At 42.4% G+C, this 18,423-nt stretch overlaps 1 protein-coding gene across 3 annotated transcripts in view; it reads right to left on the bottom strand.

Annotated features, from left to right (window-relative positions):
* Positions 1–633: 633 nt before the first annotated feature.
* Positions 634–18,423, bottom strand: part of LOC308199255 (uncharacterized protein) — an 81,544-nt gene continuing 63,754 nt past the window's right edge. Inside the window, exons 13-15 of one of the 3 annotated variants that reach the window (XM_080603200.1) lie at positions 5,453–5,560; positions 3,794–3,859; positions 634–2,524 (exon numbers count right to left, since the gene is read on the bottom strand). In XM_080603200.1, coding sequence (XP_080459326.1) covers positions 2,518–2,524; positions 3,794–3,859; positions 5,453–5,560 — 181 coding nt within the window. In that variant the 3' untranslated portion in view covers positions 634–2,517. Of the gene's footprint in view, positions 2,960–3,793; positions 3,860–5,452; positions 5,561–18,423 lie in introns of all 3 variants that reach the window. The other 2 variants (XM_080603199.1, XM_080603201.1) reach the window with 2 other exon arrangements.

Below are 18,423 nucleotides of genomic sequence, written 5' to 3'. Positions count from 1 at the left end.
TCCGGAGCAGCGCAGCTAAGCCCTGTGCTCCCGAGCGTGGTGGTGAATCGACCAAAGCCCAAAAAAACCCCGCAGGATCCAGCCCAGGTTTTCCTGGAGAGCATCCCCAGCGTGGTGCTGCGGGGACGGGCAGCGCCGCGGGGCTCAGCCCAGTTCTGCAGCATCCACCCCACCGGGCAGGGAGATAAATCAATAAATCGCCAGCAGCAGTGGCTACGCTCCACAAGTTGCTCTGCTGCTTACCTCGCTCCGTGACTTGTTGGTGCTCTTACTAAAAGGCAGTTCAGATACAAAGCTGGTTATTTTTTTATGCGCTTCCCACCCCGGCACAGGAGGGATGACATTTAACAACACTGAATGCTGAAGAAGGGGCCCCGTGTCAGCACCAAACAGGTACAAAAAAGCCCGAGAAGTTCTTGGCTGTCGTGAAAGGCTTTCTGCTTTGCAAACTATGACAGAAAGAGTGGAAATATGTTTTGTCTGCTTTTTCCTGACTCCAGGACTCCAAAGCAGGAAGATGAGAACATCCTGCACACATGTTAATTTGTCATTCCTGAAAACCAAATGTCACAGCGCTCATATTTAATTCCAAGAACAGACTGATGAATATGTACGTATAGTTATATTTCATTTACATACTCTGGGATTTGTTAAGAGACGCCTAATAAAACCATCCAAAATGAATTAGGTCTTATCCTACCAACGTTTATTTTGAATACACATTTATCAGAGTAACATTCGTGATACTGCAATAGGAGTTTTTTGCAGGAACAAAACACATATATTACATATCGTAAATGCAGATAGTGAGTTAAAGCAGCCACCTTCTAAATGGGATTTATTCTTGACGCAGCAAACACACGAAAAAAGGGGCTTGAGTGGCGGGGGGAGGCAGCGAACCGCTTTATGCAAGTCCCAAGAGGCTGAAGCTCAGCACCCAAAAGGCTGCAAGAAACTTCACGTAAGGGTAAGGGAGATGTTCAAAAAGCGAATTATCTCCTCAAAACCCGGCAGAAAATCCCTTTAAGACTTATGCATCTTCAACTTCTGCATGTAATGCCATTTTTTTAAACATGATTTCCTTCTCTCCAAGCCTCTGCTCCTGGGGCAGGGTGGCATCCAGGTAGCTGCGTTCAAAGAGCCCTTTCAGCCCGAGAGGCCCCTCAGGGATTTTTTTTTTTTTTCCCATTTCAAAACAATTTACTTTATAGGTAAGGGAGAACACCGTGTTTTAGGTTCTCGTTCTTTACCCCTAACTGCCACGCACCCCGCGAGCTCCCTGGGGACATGAAAGTGTAGCTGCTTGTCCTGGCGGGCACATCATCAGTTACACAGGTCCTGCCGCTGGAATTCAGCTAACAGCTATGTTGATGTGTGAGTCTGGAACAAATCTGGCTCACTCGCCCCGCGTTGTCTGGCCTCTGTAGGGCTAAGAGGAGTGGAAAGCAGTAAAATCTCATTTCAGTCTATAAAAATCTGCAGAGATATTTGGAATGTGCAGAGGGAGCAGATCTCCCGAGTAAACCAGAGCAATGATTAAAATAGTCACTTCTCTGACCATAACCGCAATTTAAATACTGCGGCTTTTGTTTGCAGAGGGTTACAGAATAGCTATGGTTTATATTCTAGTGACAGTCACACAACTCCAGGGGTTGTTTTCAGAGTTAGTGGCAAAAACATGTGGTTTGAATTTAAAGTCTTAAAGTTAGAGGATCAACGTTACTCCAGCAAAGATATTGCCAGTGTCTCTGTGAGTCATAATTTTAAATCATCAGGAACCTGAACACTCCTCATTAAATGATTAAAGGGAACAGTAATGAAAAAGCTAAAAGAAAGGATAAATATACAGCCATATAAGCAGTAACATCTATTTTCAAAGCAGAAAAAAATATTGCCATCCTGACAAAGGGCAATAAACATATCAAACTAACTCACTTTTTGGGGAGGGCAGAGAATGTAATCTTAATAAAGCAACAAATTTTAGATGGCAGAGTAAGATTACAGCTCTTCTAGACTAGGGATGGAGCTTTCCCATAAACAGGTTATTGCCATGGATTCCGGTCACAATTAACTCTGTATTTATGTCCCACTTTCTGAGAATAAAATGATCCCTGAGACAGGATGCTTTGATGGTGAAGGTTTTAGCTGGGGTATCAACACCGTTTCCCTACTGTGAGCTCCTCAGTAACAACTGTCTCAGCTGAACCTCCCAACCCCAAGTCCACGAGGAGCATTAAACCCTGGCAAGGATGCCCTGCATCCTACCTTGTGGAAGGTAAGAAAGATCTCTGTAGGGGAATATGTACCATGGCTTTATCAATTGAAAATGGCCTACTGTTTGGTCTGGGCTAAAATCCCAGCCCTGTTAGATGAACCACTCTGCAACCACCCACATTTTTGACCAGTTTCACCAGTCCTGAAATGGGAAGGATCATGGTTCCCAAACACATCGCTGCTCAAACTCAGGGTACATTGTGTTTACAGGAATTGCATTGGGTGGGTTGAAGTTTCAATCTTTTACTGCCTGTTTGGGAGAAGAAATGTGAAAAACAACATAAACAAGATATAAAAAATGGGTAGAAATATAGACTGAGGCATTACGTAGTACATACAAATATAAACACATGAGCCTTGCTGCAGGAGAGAGAGCCTGACTCTATCGATACATTGGCAAGAATGCAAGGGTTATATTTTAAATGTAGAAAATAATCCTGTGAGTCATCTTCCACATGCTCTGGCTTATGATGCTCTTCCCTTTCTGCTCTGACCCAGGAGGGCACTGCACACAGCCTGAAAATAGGCAGCGAGATGACGTGGCCCCCGCAGCCGGCGCGCGTCTGCTCAGCGCTCCGGTCCCATCGGCGGGCGTTGGTGGGGTTCACGGGGATGCTCAGAAAAAGGCAGAAAATCCTGCTCTTCTAAGAACTGCCAGGCTTTGGTCTGACCTATATTCCACCACCTAGCAGATGTAGACAGGTTTTAAGAATGCATCCTGAGAGTAATGATAATGATAAAAATAATAAAAAGAGAAACAGCACATGGAAATGTGACACCCAAAGTCACTGCACTTTTAGTAGGTGGTGGGTAAAGCAGCTGTGTGTTGCTTTGGGTTGTACACCAAAGCAAGAACAAAATCAAGACAAAAAAACGGAGGCACATGCATTAAATACATGCAGATACACAAGACTGCAAGCAAAAATTATCTAAACTTCCATGATACTGAAAACCAAGTCATCTGTATTTCATAGCTAAGACCCCAAGATGTGACCTAACTAGAGGATGTTAAGGAACACAGCACCTGAACTACATAAGGGTAATCTTCTCTTCTTCCCACCAGTCTCCTGTCCTTACTCAATCTTAACTACTTAACATAAGCCAAACGGCTCTTTGTGAACTACCAGCATCCTGTGTTCATATTTAAGACATCAATTACATCCACTTCGTGTGAAGCTTATGCTCCCCTGTGTGTTACCAGTCCCAAAGCACCCATACACAGGGCCTTTGTAACAAAGCAGACTGGCCAGGGCATGTCTGCAGGAGGCAGCTTTCTCCCCTAGTCTACCATTTCTCATCTTGCCAGGAAAATAAATTTTGCTGCATGGGTTTTTCTGTCAAAAGAAACAAGCTTTTTTAAATTTATTTTTTATTTATTTAGTTTATATATATATAAATAAAGTCATGCAAGCGACACCACAACTTCAAGGCTTCAACTCAGCCTCACCTTTACATTGAAGGACATCCCCTTTTCATTCTGCACCCATATGCATGTGAATTATACAATATAGATAGATACCTGTCATCAGTAATTCGGTGATTTGTGGGTGAGGCTGTCCTGGGTGCTCTATAAGGTACCCAGCCCCTGTAAGACATAAATTTGTGGCAGCATAAGCGCCTTTGGTGTGCTCGCACGTGCCTTCCCTTGAACAATTCTGATTACAGAGAAGCTACAGGGAGGCAATACATTTGGACTGGTTGATTAGAGAAATATTGCTCATATACACAAAACATAACATTTTTAATCCCATCCTCATTTCATTTTTAAGAAAAATAAATGATCTCTGTATCTTGGCACGCGCATCCTTTTGAAATGGAGCCATTACTCTGGACAGCTTTTTCACAATGGCTCGCATAATACGGTATGAAAATCATGTACGACTCCTGCATTTGTATCTCAGAAGGAAAATAAAAGGCAGTTAAATTATAATGCAAGAACTACGCTATGAATGGATGTTGTGTTCAAGGAGTCTAATGCTTCAGAGGGGGAAATGACAAGATTTTTTTTTCACCATTCTAGATATTTTACCCTTGCAACAAGCTTAACTGTCAAATGTTTTTAGAGAGGTCAAAACTAGTCTATCTGTCTTTTTTATGTGAGTTTGTGAAAGGAATTTCTCCTCGTGGAGTTTTACAGGAATTGACACGATAAACCTAAATGGCTCCTTTACAACTGTTAGGGTTTTCTGTAAACACATGCTGTCCTGCCAGCCAACCAGCTTCAAACCCGGGTGCTGAGCACAGCAGATGGTCCTCCCTGCCGATACGCACGGTACTAATTCATATTTCAATACACAGCTCCGCTGCGTAAATGAAGCCACCGTGGCTTACAAAGTTTTAAACTCTCAATAACCAGTAATTTATTTATTTTTTATTTTTTTAAAGTTGATGGCACAGGAAGGTGTCAAGGAGAAGGTGACCGGCTGTAATACGAACGGACGTCTCGGAGCCGGTTGTTGCACCATGATGTGTTGTAAACATGAGTCTTGCAACGCGGTGTCTCATGCCAGATGGGAACCATAGCATGACAGTGCTGTATTAATAGCGGGATAAATAAAAACAGAGAAACCAGCCCTGTGCCACACACAAGCCACTGTCCCGCAAGGTGGGCAGTATGGAAAAGGTAAGAGGTGGTGGAAAAACAAAGCTGGTAACAGGACTCGCAGCAATCGTGATAATAACATCTTGCCATCAGCATGGCCACTTCATATCATAAGGGCTTTCATGGTGAAAGTGGGTTTAGGGGTGCATGCAGGATAATCTCAGACAGCTGCCTCGACCCTTCCCTGCACCAGCTCTACTATTGCAGCTATGTGTGGGAATAAATGTTGGCACCAGCACTTCATTATTAAAGCCTTCTCTTTTAGCTTAGCTGGATCACAACCTTCTCATCTCCCTTGGTGGCCAGTTAGTGCCTATTAGGTTCAGGTAAGATAATGCAGTACAAGATTATCACCTTTCTGCTGGGCTGCCAGAACAGGACACGAGGGGGAAATTTTTGTTACACCTTGAAAAAGAAAGGAGCAGGGGAAAATAAACCTTTTTTTTTTTTTTCCTTCTGACTTTATGAAACAGGGAACACCGGGTAGCAATTTTATGATGCTTAATGTACCATCACCGTGTGCAGACCCTCTGGCACATCAGCCCAGGGCTCATGGCTGTGCTTTGTCGAACCCACCTGGAGCTGGCCACGCTGTCACTGCTCCATCTCCCCGTCCCTGTGCCTGTGCCATTGGGTGTCACTGACATGCAGCCCCGAGGGTGAAGCCAGGGTCCCACTGCTGTTCTGCGGGAAGAGGACACAGGAAATTCATCCAAAACAGCCTCAAAGCTGGGATATATCATGCAGTTGGCCTGAAGTCCCCGCAACAGTGCATTAACTTCTGTCCTCCTCCATTGCTGACAGCTGCTTACACCAGAAAGAAAAATAAAGAGCTAAAAAATGGAAGGAGTAGAGATCCTCTGCACGAATAATTCCCTCCTTTCAAGGGGATTGCTTCTTGAATTTCTGTCTTATGTTTTTATCAAATGCTGAGCCTCCTCCACTAAACCATGATAAGCTGGGCAACTTCATCAAATTCAACACTCAGTAGGAGCAGAACCTCTTTCTTAAATTCATTAAATCTTTCTTCCAAAGAAGAAATGTGAATTAATATTCACTTTCTCATTTTATTTCAATTTACTTACTATCTATTCCAGAGACTAAGCAGAGACATTTCCAAATCTAGTTTATTTCTCTGTCCATAATGGAAAGCAAACAGTTCTGAAAATTTTGTTAGAGGGGAAAACAGAACCAAAATGGCCCTAACAAAGGAATGCAGCAATTGTTTTCATCAACTATTTTGGCTTTCCTTAGCTAAAGAGTCTCAGATGTGTAGTTGGGTTTGTTCTTAAAACAAACAAACAAAACAAAATAAAACAAAACAAACAAAAAAAAAGAAAACTGAAAATTTAAATGTCTCCTGTATTATTAAAGGACAGAAAACTAAAATCAGGAATTGCTACAGAATTCGGTTATGCTGTAGCTGAAGAAAACATAAATCAGCAGGGAGAGTTTTAGCAGTCTTACAACTTGATCACAAATTAAAAAATACTGGGATGCAATTATGAAGTGTCCCTTGGCAAACATGCTGTAGTACATGAATTAGCTCTGTGCAGACAGTGTTGCAATAATATAATCTTTTTATATTCTAGACATATATGCGTGGGGTGTGTGCATACATATCTTATATTGGTGCAAGGTAATGCACACAATGCTGTGCTTTGCTATTTCAAATAGGAAATCTACTTACTGTAAATCAGATAACTCCGTTCCACTTAGATTTAAAACTTCTGCCTAGCACACCTGCTGCCAAGCAGGGGGAGAAAGGCATGGGGAAGATTTCCAGAGGGAAAAGAGGAAGCTAATGAGAAACAGCCATGTATCCGTGCCGTTCCCCTGTCCCGGCTGCCGCAGGGTGGGACTCTGCTCAGTCCATTGGATAGGAAACATTGCAGCGGGCACAGTTACTGACGGATCTGGGTGTCTTGGCTTCCAGACTTTCTTTTGGTGACCTAATCCACTTTGAGAGTGTTTTGAGTGAGACTTATCTCACACATCCGATTGCAAACCAAGTTCTGCCACTGGCAGCTCGAAAAGCATTCCCCACATCCAACTGCTTCTGTCTGTGCCTACAACTGAACACATTCACTGGCAAACACAGCATCACACAAATTTTATGTTACTGTGGCCACGGCGCTTAACGTCGTGGATGCCAGGAACCACACTGCTGTAGAAGACCTACAGCAGAGCAGGTGAATGGCCCAAGAAGGAGGGACTGGACTAAATGTGAATAGTACAGCAACTAAAGATCACCACATCCATCCTCACATCTTGAGTCATTTCTCCTGCAGACAGGGTATTTAACACAGGAATACATTTTCTTAAATTCTCCTCCTCTCTTACTTTCTGGAAAATCCTCCCAGAACGTCTTGGCTGCCTGCAAGCCCCGGGGGGGCTGGGGGGTGCTGCTCGGGTGGACAAGTGGCTGCGCTCCCACGTGGAGGCAGAAACCACACCGGCAAAAAAAGATTTCATGGGAAGAGCAGGGGAGGGAGGAGGAACAAAAAAAACTGGAAATGTGTTAGTTAACTTGGTGTGTTTGTTCGAGCCACTTCCTGACACCCAAGCGAGTCATCTGAATTTAACACATTTCTCTTTTGCATTTTGCAGCTCACCTTTAAGAGATCACAAGGCGGAGGAGGTGGGAATATATGGACTTCAGCCCTTCCCATCAGTTTCCCCCTGTTACTTTCAAAGATTTTCTATTTAGAAAGGAAGGCTTTTTTTTTTTATTTTTTTTTCCTGCTGTTCATACTTTACACATACATCCCAGCCAAAATATCTTACTTGTGTATTTTTTTAATTTAGCCTACATTACTCAAAATTGCTCTGAGAATAATTAAAGAGAATCACTTTCCTTTTCCCTTTGATTTACCTGACTTTTTATTTCTAAAGAGCATTCAAATAAATAACCACAAAAAAAAAAAAGATATTAACAATTAAAGAAAAAAATAGCCCCACATCCTTCTCCTTCTTTTTTGAATCTAATGAAAATGTTTAAACTGCATGGATATTTATCCTTATGAAAAACATATGAACAAAACAAAAACCCCCAGTATTCTAGTGAGATTCTGTAAACAGGACAAAATGTTAACTGCGGAAATATATCATTTAAGACCTTTATTTCCTTCTAGCTCTTTCCAGGCACCAAACGAGCTTTGCATGCAGATTTCGTTTCAGCTTGGTGGAATCGTTCTCATAACTATTCTCCAAAGCCCGAGCTCTGAGGTCAGCCCTACTCATTCTGCAATGGGATAAATATTAACAAGTGTGACTAACCCATTCCTTGCGCCCTTCTTAAATTTTCCGAAGTGTGTAAGCAAGCATGAAAGCAAGAGATCAAAAACGTGCGGGTTTTATTGTTGGAACCGGATGTGAAGAAGGATGCAATATAGGCAAAATCCCAGCACCTCGGAGAAGCTGGTCTATAACACCAGCAATAAAAATGAGGGAAATACTGGACTGCGAGAAATTTACCTTGCCCTCCTGCTCAAAAATGACTAAATTTTCACTCGCCCCCTACAATAATGTTTTATGAGACCTGGAAGAGTGCCCCAAGTCCAAAGTTGGACTTTCATTGTTGGTCCCAAAGCAGCCAGGAGAGGACAGAGGTGGTGAGGAAGGTGTATACGACACCTTGGTGCCTTCTGGGCAGAGGTGATGGGGCTGTGGTGGCCTTGAGGGATCATACCTGCTCCTGTCTTTCTCTTCACAACTGCTGCTTATGAAATGTTATAGCTCTGTGCATAACCTTCCTCCTTCGTGTGTAGTGCCTCCTGCTCTGAACCAAGCCGCCCTCCACACTGCTGTTTGTAAGAAGACCAACACAGATCTGGTTATATATCCCAGATATTTCTAGGAGAACTCTCAGGTTAATGAATCTGGTATTAAATAAAGCACTTAGAGATGCTTATTCTTATTGCAATTTGGTATCTGTACAGCAGCAGCGATGTAGAACCCAGTTTGGAGAGGAATTGGGCACTAGAGGGCACACAAGCCAGTTCAAGCAAAGCAGCTTTGTCCCTACTGCACTGAGTGATGAGAAAGCTTTAGATTGCACTTTAGATTGCACTTCTGGTGAGACATCAGGAAGGGAATGGAAGAAATCAAGGAGATTTGTAAATATAGTAAGCATCTATCACATAACTTTCCAAAAACCGGATCGGTTCTGTGGACATGGGGAGACAAGGGGTCTCTGTTCGCCCTGCTTCTACCAAAAGTTTGTCAAAATCAGATTATAGCCTTGAGACTATTGCTATCCAAGGTCAGGTCTAGTCCTGATGAAGCCAGGGAAAATTCAAAGCCAACTGAAAAACAAAAACAAAAACAAAAACAAAACCAGCAACAACAACAAAAAATCCACAGAAATTACCAACAGAAGTATTTAAGCCTGAAAGAGATTTTATTCAGGTGATAACAAAACCCTGGCTCATACGATCCAAAGCTGTTCACTCACAATGCAGTCCTGTTACTTTCCAGAATGTGTTTAATTCTCATATGCATTCTCTCAAATGAAAGGTATGCCCCAGATTTCAGCACCTTCTCTGCGTCTACTCCACTGAGCCGACAAGAAATCATCTCATTCAGTTTGTTTCCACACCTGGCTTTCTTCTCCTGCAGGATGCCAAACTGCAGAGCAGACTATACCCAAGAATATATTCTTTTCTCCCTCCATCTTCTGAAGCACTTTAGCTCTAATCTGGTGAATGGGTGTGCATTTTTGGGGTCTTTGGATTTACAAATTATAAGAGCTGAAAAAGAAGATACATGAATCCTGGTCTTGATCTACACAGCTCCTGTTCCATGGTCTTATTCCACCCTGGATTATTGACAGCCATTGTTTCTTAAAGCTTTAAGGGAACATGCGATGAAAAGACGGGAGGAGGGAGAGGTAGCATTTATCGACCCTTTTGCAGCTTCTAGCCTGTGACATCTCCCATGACTTGCCAGGCTACATGAAATCCCCTTGTCACCTTATACAGACACTGCACGGCAGAGGTGGGCCTGTTCAGAGATGACATTTATGAAAGCCAGCCTTATGCTCAAAACCCAGATCTAAAGCCCTTAAATTTTTTCAACATGTAAAATTGTATCCGGGTTTGGATTTCTTCACTCTTCTTCACTCCGTAGTTCTTGGCTATTTTAACTCCTCATCTCCTAGAAATTCCCATGTGTAATTACCAGATACCCAGCTGAGTCCATGGAGATTAAAGAAGGAGACACCTGCTAAACAGTGTTAAATGCTCTGCAGAGCTTACCATTACGATTGCAGGGCAGTGAGATACTCAGCAGCAAAGCAAAAAGAGCTGTACAGAGGAGACCATAAGGAAAAGTCCCGGGAAACCTCTTGTAACTTGCACAATTTTTAAACTTCGCCCAGTTAAACTGTGGTTCCATTAAACTTTCCTTTGGCTGGCAAACGACTGAATTATTACGACAAACAGCCTTGAGCAATTAAAAGTGAGAACAGCATCTACAAATCTAAGATTTGGTAGACAAAAATCTCTTGCAAAAGACGCAGCCCTATGGAGTTTCAGTTATAGCCTACCCAAATGGGGAGAACCAAATTAAATGAAAAAACATATTGTATATTATCTTAATTTATATATGAGAATTTAGACAGTTCCAGATTTCTGGATTAAATACAATACCATGTGGCTCCATTAAGCCTCACTGGCCTTTTAGAACATTATGGAAAGAAATAATATATAACAGTTTGAAAGGTTTTTGGATGCTTGGTAGCATCATTATGCAATTTATTAATATGTGGGCAGAGTGACTAATGCCTCTGAGGATATATTTTTAGTTTCAAAAAAATAAATATAAAAAAGAAAAGCATGCTGGGGGGAGCAAGGAAGAAAATTGGTTTGTGCTAGCAGCATGTGGTGGCATGCATCATTCTGTCTGTCCCTCCATAAGCCCAGAGCTCACAATAAACTGCTTCTCCCTTCACTTACTGCATTTCCAAAGTAGTCTGGAGACCCTAGAAATTGCACTTGGGTACAATTTGGGTATCTAGCTCCTTTTCTGGCATATTTCCCCCATTTTTAAGGATGGAAGGTACAATTCAGATCATCTAGTTTAATGCTCCATATAAGCCCCCAAGAAAATAATTTCACACATTCGCTCACTAATTGAGCCTACTAATATATGTTTCACCAAAGTCATCTGGGCTGGCCTCCAGTTCTGATTTTGGGATGCATGAGGATGACCAATCCCCTGCCCCCTTCAACAGTTTGTCCCAGCACTCAGCCCCCTCTCTCTTTTCCATCGCTGTATTTTGCCTGCCTTAAATTTCCAGTCATTGCATCTCGTTATGTTTTCCTCCATTAGGCTATAAAGCCCCTTTGTATGTGGTATTTTTTTCCTGCAAAGGCATTTACAGCACAGAGTCAGGTCACTGCGTGATCTGCTTTTTGCTACGCTAACCAAATCGAGCTCCTTAAGTCTCTCTCCACAAGGTTTCCTTCTCCAGCCCCCAAATCATCCTTGTAAAACCCAACCATAGGCTGAGAGTTTACAGCCTCCATCATGACTTCAAGTCCCTGAATCTCAGGTTAATAAAGTCTCTATTTTTTAATAAGGCTTCTGTGAAATGACTAGAAATAGTCCCGCAGGATGTGTTATTTGGCCGTAACTGCTTCCACATGGGCTGGAGGTGCAGCCCGGTGCGAGGAGCACGCTGAGAGCGGTGGGAGGGCTCTCTCCTCCCTCCCCACCCTTCTCTACAGCCTTTTTCAGCGCTTCCCCAGCCTGCATTTCTAAAACCCGTATTTTTCTTGGAGGGTCCGTCCTGGTGGATGTTTCCTAGCCCTCTACGAAGAAGCAGCAAGCCTCCCCTCCGTACACAGCTCCCGAGGAAGCTGCCTCCCCCCGCACCAGGCCTGCACCAGGCCTGCCGCGGCTGGGCCCCATCTCCAGCAGGAGCAGAGGCACTGACAGGGCCTTGGCACATCCCGCTCCGCAAACCGCTCCTTCCAGGGGCCCAAAAAGACAGCTATAAAATCTTTCGAAGCTCACCAGAGCCCCTCCTTCCCTCCAAACTAATAGGATTAAAAACAAACACTGGGGGTGTTCTTCCCTGTCCTTTTCTAACATTTGTGTCCACACTTCGAAGCTGTTTTTTGCTATAATTAATCGGTTTATTTGCTGCTAAAAGACAGTGGAGGCTCACAGGAGGCTTGGCTCTAGATCTTTGAAGAAAACTCCCCAATATTGCCAAAAATTCAACAAAATGTCAAGGCATGGTGAGTTCTAGGCAGTCTCCTCAGGCACTGGAGTTATGTTTCACTGCTCCATAGCTTCTGGATGGGATAATATCCGGCCTTTTCATCAGTCGTATTTGATTTATATGTGAGAATACACAGCAGATTAGGAGTTTAAAAGAAATGACAACTCAGTTTCCATTCAGACTGGTCTTTATGTACCCCAAAGGGAGAAACTTACTCCTGCATCTGCAGCGAAACCTAAGTTTTCAAATGCACTCACAACTGATAAAATATTCTAATCAATTTGGTCATCACCAGACTTGTCACTTTAAAACATTTTTTGTCCTGGTTTGATCTATTTGGTTTTCTGCTGCTCACATTTGCTTCCAACATTCGTGATCCAAACACAGTGAGAGTCCTTTGAGATACATCACCCACTTCCCTTCAGATCACTTTCCATCACCCAAGAATATCTATGCATGGCCTGAATTCCTCCTGTAACTTCAGAGCTTTCCTAAGCTATCTTCACTATTTGGCTTTAAAAGAATTTCTTCACCTCTGATGAGGGACTGTCAGTTTAAAAGCAAGTGTAAGTAGGTGGTATGATCAGAGTAAACCACTAATGAATTGACTCACCTTGGCAGTTGTGAGTTGTCCACAAAAATCACATAAAACATATGGACTGGTAGAACTCACGATTGCTTAGTGATTCAGCATCCCAGTACTGGCATTGCACAGAAAAAGTAAGGTCGGTTTGTTCAAGTAGCCTGCAAAGTCTGTTTGACTAAAAGTAAATTTCGCAGTCAGGTGTAAAATTTAAAATTTCCATGTGACAAGCTCAATTGCTCAAGTATTCTTAAAAATACCAGTGCTAGGTAAAGCCTAAGAGATTGGTTGTTTAGTGGAAGTGGGCAGGAAAGGGTCAAAAATATAAATACATTTGCATGGAAAGCAAATAAAAATAATCTTTGAAGGGAAAGAATAATAGTGGATGTTTCCTAATGGTCACCATTCACCCTGATGATTCTTTGCACTCCACTTGCCAAAAGCATAAGGTTTTAATTTTGTTCATGGTCAATGTAATGTTCAGAGTTTCATCTACCTGAACGATTCTTTGGGGACTGATTGCAATAGCTACATTTTGGGGTTAAATACCTTTTTTTTTTTTTTTTTTGAATCTTACAAATGACTGAAACTGGAAAGGATAAAATTAGATTCCTGAACCTTCATCCCTTTTTAGAACTAGACATGAAAAAAACTGCATCCAGTTTCGTTAAATATTTTTTCCACATCTGGTGTTCAGTCAAAACCATAAGAAAAGTGCTGGAAATCTCACAAGAAGTCTCGTACTCTTGTGATTTCCAGTCCAATTTTTGCAGCCACAGGAGATCTGTATAGTTCAGATAAGAATCCGAAGCAGCAGCCAAACCCAAACTGCGAACCTCCTGAGGCTCACCCCACCCACAACAGCTTATGTCTTTACCCATCATTTGCAGCAGATGTTCTCCTAAATTCTCCAGTGAGATAAATTCCATTAAAAGTTTCAGGAGAAAGATTTTAAGATACATACAATACAAAATAAAATTGTCCTAAGCGGCTCATCGTGGCCCCTTAAGCTATTGTTAAAGACCCTCATACAGCAGTGTCTATTGATTAGAGTGGTTTGCTTCTTCTTACTACTCATTTTTCCATGCGGGGCTTTTGGGCTTTTTGATCTAAAGGCCACTGACGTCAATGAGAGTATTTCCATTGTCTTCAGTGGGCTTCAGATCAAGCCCCTGACAAACTGTTTCTCCCATAGGTCAGTCTGTAGAGTGTGGGTTTCTGCCAGCAGATTGTCCCTAGAACATTTCACTGTAGATTTACAGTCTTTATAAAATTTTTAAATGAAGTTCTATAGTTAGATTCATATGGTATATCATAAATTACAGCAGACTCTGCAAGCTTGAGTTTGAGATTTTTTTTTTTTTTTCATTTGGCTCTCGGGGAACATATAGTTTTTTCCACAGGAACTTTTCTCCAAATGCTAATTTTACCTGCTTTTTGCTATTTTGCAACAGAACTTGTGCTTTTCTCAAGGCCCAGCTCTCTGAGGAAGGTTGAAACTGTGGTAGCGATGGTGATGTGAGCAAGCAGAGTCCCACCATCACTGTCTTGATCTTAGTTGGTAGGGCAGGCTGTTCTTTGGATTCTCCGAGGTGAAACTAGTCACTAGAAATTAGAAACTAGTGAAAAAGAAAAAGACGCCAAAAGTTTCCTTCTGTCTTAAGGGGTAGTTAAAGCTGCTTTAGTAGAGGAGCATCTTCCATACAACTCAGCCACCAAACCATTTAGTGACAAACCACTGGGGAGAGAATGATCTTCTTGCGCACATGAGCACCAGTCTTAACTGGGACCTCTTTATCTCAACACTTTCCAAGGCAGCCAGGCAATGTGACAGCAGAAGACAAGGGGACAGCCCTCTGATATCCGAGTCCTAATTAGATTTTCCATCACCAGAACCTAAATTAAAGAATTCAAGTGACATTACCTTGCCCATCTGCAAAGTGGGAGCAATAATCCCACAATACCTTTTCAGAAATGCTTTGAGGCCATGAACTCTGTCTACACAGAGTAGTACTGTTCAGTAGTAAATGAAATCTGTTTTCACTTCCAAAGCTATGGCATAAATTACTATAGGCAGAAATCCAGCCTAGCAGGCAGTGAACTGGATGGGGCCCACTCAGTTTCTTCCATCTTTAGCTTTGATTTTCATTGTTCTGTTTCATTAACAGAATTTCCATGTCTTTTTTTTTCTCTTTCTCCCCTGTTGTAATTTTCCTAAGTTGTTAATTTGCCAGCAGAGAGAATGGCCTCATAATTGTATACCAGATTCTCCAAGCACCCACAAGAATCTGAACAGATTTTAGCAGACTCAGCATTTCCCTTTTTACTTCTCAGCCCCTGTATATATACAAAAGGAAGATGCAGAAAGTCTGTTGCTGTGTTCCCACTGAAGAGCCATAATCTGGCCACTTGTTCTGTGCTCAGAATGCATTTAATTCTGCATGCTATGTCCTTAAGGCCCTGCTGATAAAAATCAGCACAACTCCCCCCACGTTGATGGGGCTGTGGCAATTGGCAGTGCTGGTTTTGAAGGACATAAATATCACTCTTCTTTTCCCATGCATTTGGCTAACTGGAAGATCAAAGGCCTTCATGAAAAACAGATATGAGATTGGAAACTCCTTATTTACTCTATTCTCTGTTTCGTTCCTTTTTATTTGTAAGAAAGAATATTGACTCTGCCCATGTCACCTCCACAAGCAGGAGACTGGGGGAAATGGCCAGAAAAACCATCAGATATCAAAATGGTTCAGGTGACTTTTCCAACTTTCCCCTTTGCCCTCCCAAGCCATAAACCCTACCAGAGACTGGTTCCACTCTTGGCCTCTTCCCCAGTCACCATGTCAGAGGCTGCCTTTATGCTGCAGATGAACAGATGTTTCACCACTGATAGCTCTGATTCATGAAACAATTTGAAAGAAATTAACAGCAATAAATTTGATTCAAATCCTATTTTTTCCCCAGTAGCAGAGTTTGTGACTGTGTATAAGCGCTCCCACTGGAAAGAGAACTGGAAAGATAAAAATAGATGAGATGAATGAGAGATTACAGGATAAAGTGATGGCCACTTACCAGCCGAGCAAGATTCACTGCTCAAGGCTGACGAAGTCTCTGCTGACTTTGGGGTTTAGCAGCAGAGAAACTGCTCCATAATTTCTGTTCAGCCAAGCTCTCTTGGAAATTACATCTGACCACCAAGTATTTCCTTAGGGCCCTGGAAGAGTGGATGTTTGATGACAGGAACCTCTCCATGTGAGATCTATCAGGTTGCTGCCGTAGGTGGGGTTAGATGACCCAGGTTTTATGGAGCAAGGTGAGAAGGGTGAAGTGGAAACCAGTGCCTAATGCAGCTGTGGTGTCCCCTGCCTTACCAGCCTCATCCCAGACACCCTGAAATCCTTACCCAGGAGTTTCCTGTGGGGAATTAGGAAAAGGCACATAGCAGGACATTATTTGCACGTATCTGAATTTAGGATTTCCTCTGTGGTTTGGTTTTACTTTTCATGAAGGCCCTGTTTAATCTCCACTTTCAAGATATGAACAATCAGGCACAGAAAGGTTAAGAATTCAGCCCAAGTCTGCAAGCCAGAAATAAAGCTCATTAGTCCTTCATCCACAGGGAGCCCTTCGCTTCCGTCTCATCCGAACTGCCACACGACAACCGCCGTCAAAGGCATCTCAAAAGAGGAGATCAATTTTATAGCGGTTTTACTCTTTGAAAGCACAAACAGGCTCTCCATTAAGAACTATAATTTATCTAACTGTGACCACTGACTACAGGTCTATGAAATATATCTAAATGGATTGCACGGAGCCAGAAATCTCAGCCCAAGTATATATGGCACATACATAACAAAGCTCTGCAAATCTGAAAATGCATAGTATCAGCAAGTGCTCTGGTTTTCTGGACTGATTTGGGAGGTAGGTAGGCTTAGCTGAAGGCTGTGGTTTCTAAATTGGACATGGTTACCTAAAACTATTGGAAATTTGAATTGCATGTCAGATGTCTGGAATAAATGGACTCAAGAGACATAAGAAAAAACATGTGGCCCAGTATTTTTCTTTTTCTTTTTTTTTTTTTTTTAATGTCTTTTGGAAGCTGTTTAGATCTCATCTGGGGCTTGTATAGTTTCTTTGTTTAGCAATTCTGAATTGAAATTCTTTATAAAGCTTTGTTAATTAAAAGGTAAAAACTTGATTGTTACACAGAGCCCTTCATCCCCAATGCTGCCTGTACACTTTCCAAAAGCATATTACACTTTCCAAAAAAATAAACTATCCTTTGAAAACTAGGCAGCAGGGCCATGTTATTTACCTCAAATCCACCAAATTTAAATTCCAAACCGGACCGTGATGGCCTGACCCTGTTCTAACTCTGCCAATAGCTGTTGTATCCAAGCACAACGACTGCGGAGCCCCCCCCAAGGCCCTGGTAGCAAGGCTGATCCAGGCTGCACATCTTTAGCAAGAACATCCAGTGCAATTATGAAGATTACAAGCAATAGATTTCCTGCAAATTGCAGCCATCTCTGGGGTGAAATAGATCACCTGCTCCACAGCACACAGCACACCTTCCCACAGCGCAGTAAGACTGAAACAGACACCTGAAGGCACCTTTCTGCAGGCAGAGTGGCTAAATCTGCATTGAGTTGGGAACTGGGATGAAATGTTTCTCAAGGTGGGGAATTTTTCAGATTTGCCACATCTTGGAGGTGATACAAGCTTCTCGTGCTCACCTTGGCATCTCTCACCTCCCGTTCCCACAGCCCAGTAGTATTGTCACAATCTTCATATTTTTGTTTGCGTATTTGAGTTCAACCCAACCAGCCACTCTTGCCCCACACTCTTTTCCTTGCAGATCTTCCCACTCCTGCTGTTCATTAAGTGCCTGACACAATGCAGATTTGTTTGATTCTTTTCTACTTTTTTTTTTTTTTTTCTGGTGCCTTCTGAGTGCTCCGATGCCTGCCAGGGTGCTGCCTCCTAATCTCAAGGGACAGGATACAACACATGGAGGGTCACGAGCAGGGCTGGAAAAATAACAACCCTTCCCCAGACAAACTCCATCTCTTTTGACCTAATATTGTTCTACGCAATGCCAGAGATTGAGACCTGATTATAGCTCTTCTTCCGACAAGGATGCATGCTGAGGCCTAGATTGCTGAAAATTGCATAATAACAGCAAAAATGACTTTTTGCTCTACAAGGCCTATTCCTCATCAAGCTTTTGCATACTATGGAAAAGGCAGAGAGGGTATGTGAGCTGACCAGGCAAACCCCGCAGCTCCTGTCAGCAAAAACATGTGGTAGTTGGTGCAGCTGAAGTTACATTTTCTGAAAGCTTTAAACTGTACCAGCTAAAGCAGAGTTAATGACAGCATATAAATGTCATTGGAAAAAATTACTGCCCTTATATTTGCTTCTTTTGTGGGTTTTAAGGAATCTCCTTCCAGCCTTGGCTTTTGGATATATATATGGGTTTGTGCAGATTTGGCAGGGTTAAACTGCCAGGGGTAAGAAAGGACATAAACTTTTGGAAGGGCTCTGACACCCCCCTCTTTCTCACTCCCAGCACACAGGCATGCCAGAACATTATGGTTTCTTTTAGGCCCGCATAATTAAATGAGTGATGAGGAATTTCTCACCAATATAAAACTGAATTATTTGTTGCTTAAAGTAAAACTGTACCTTTTTATTTTTATTTTTTTTTTAATTTTATTTTGTGGAGACGGG

Source organism: Anser brachyrhynchus (assembly GCF_964034855.1).
Source record: "Anser brachyrhynchus genome assembly, chromosome: 8".
NCBI lineage: Eukaryota > Metazoa > Chordata > Aves > Anseriformes > Anatidae > Anser > Anser brachyrhynchus.
The sequence above is the reverse complement of the archived record's forward strand: the minus strand, read 5'-3'. Positions and strand labels throughout refer to the sequence as shown.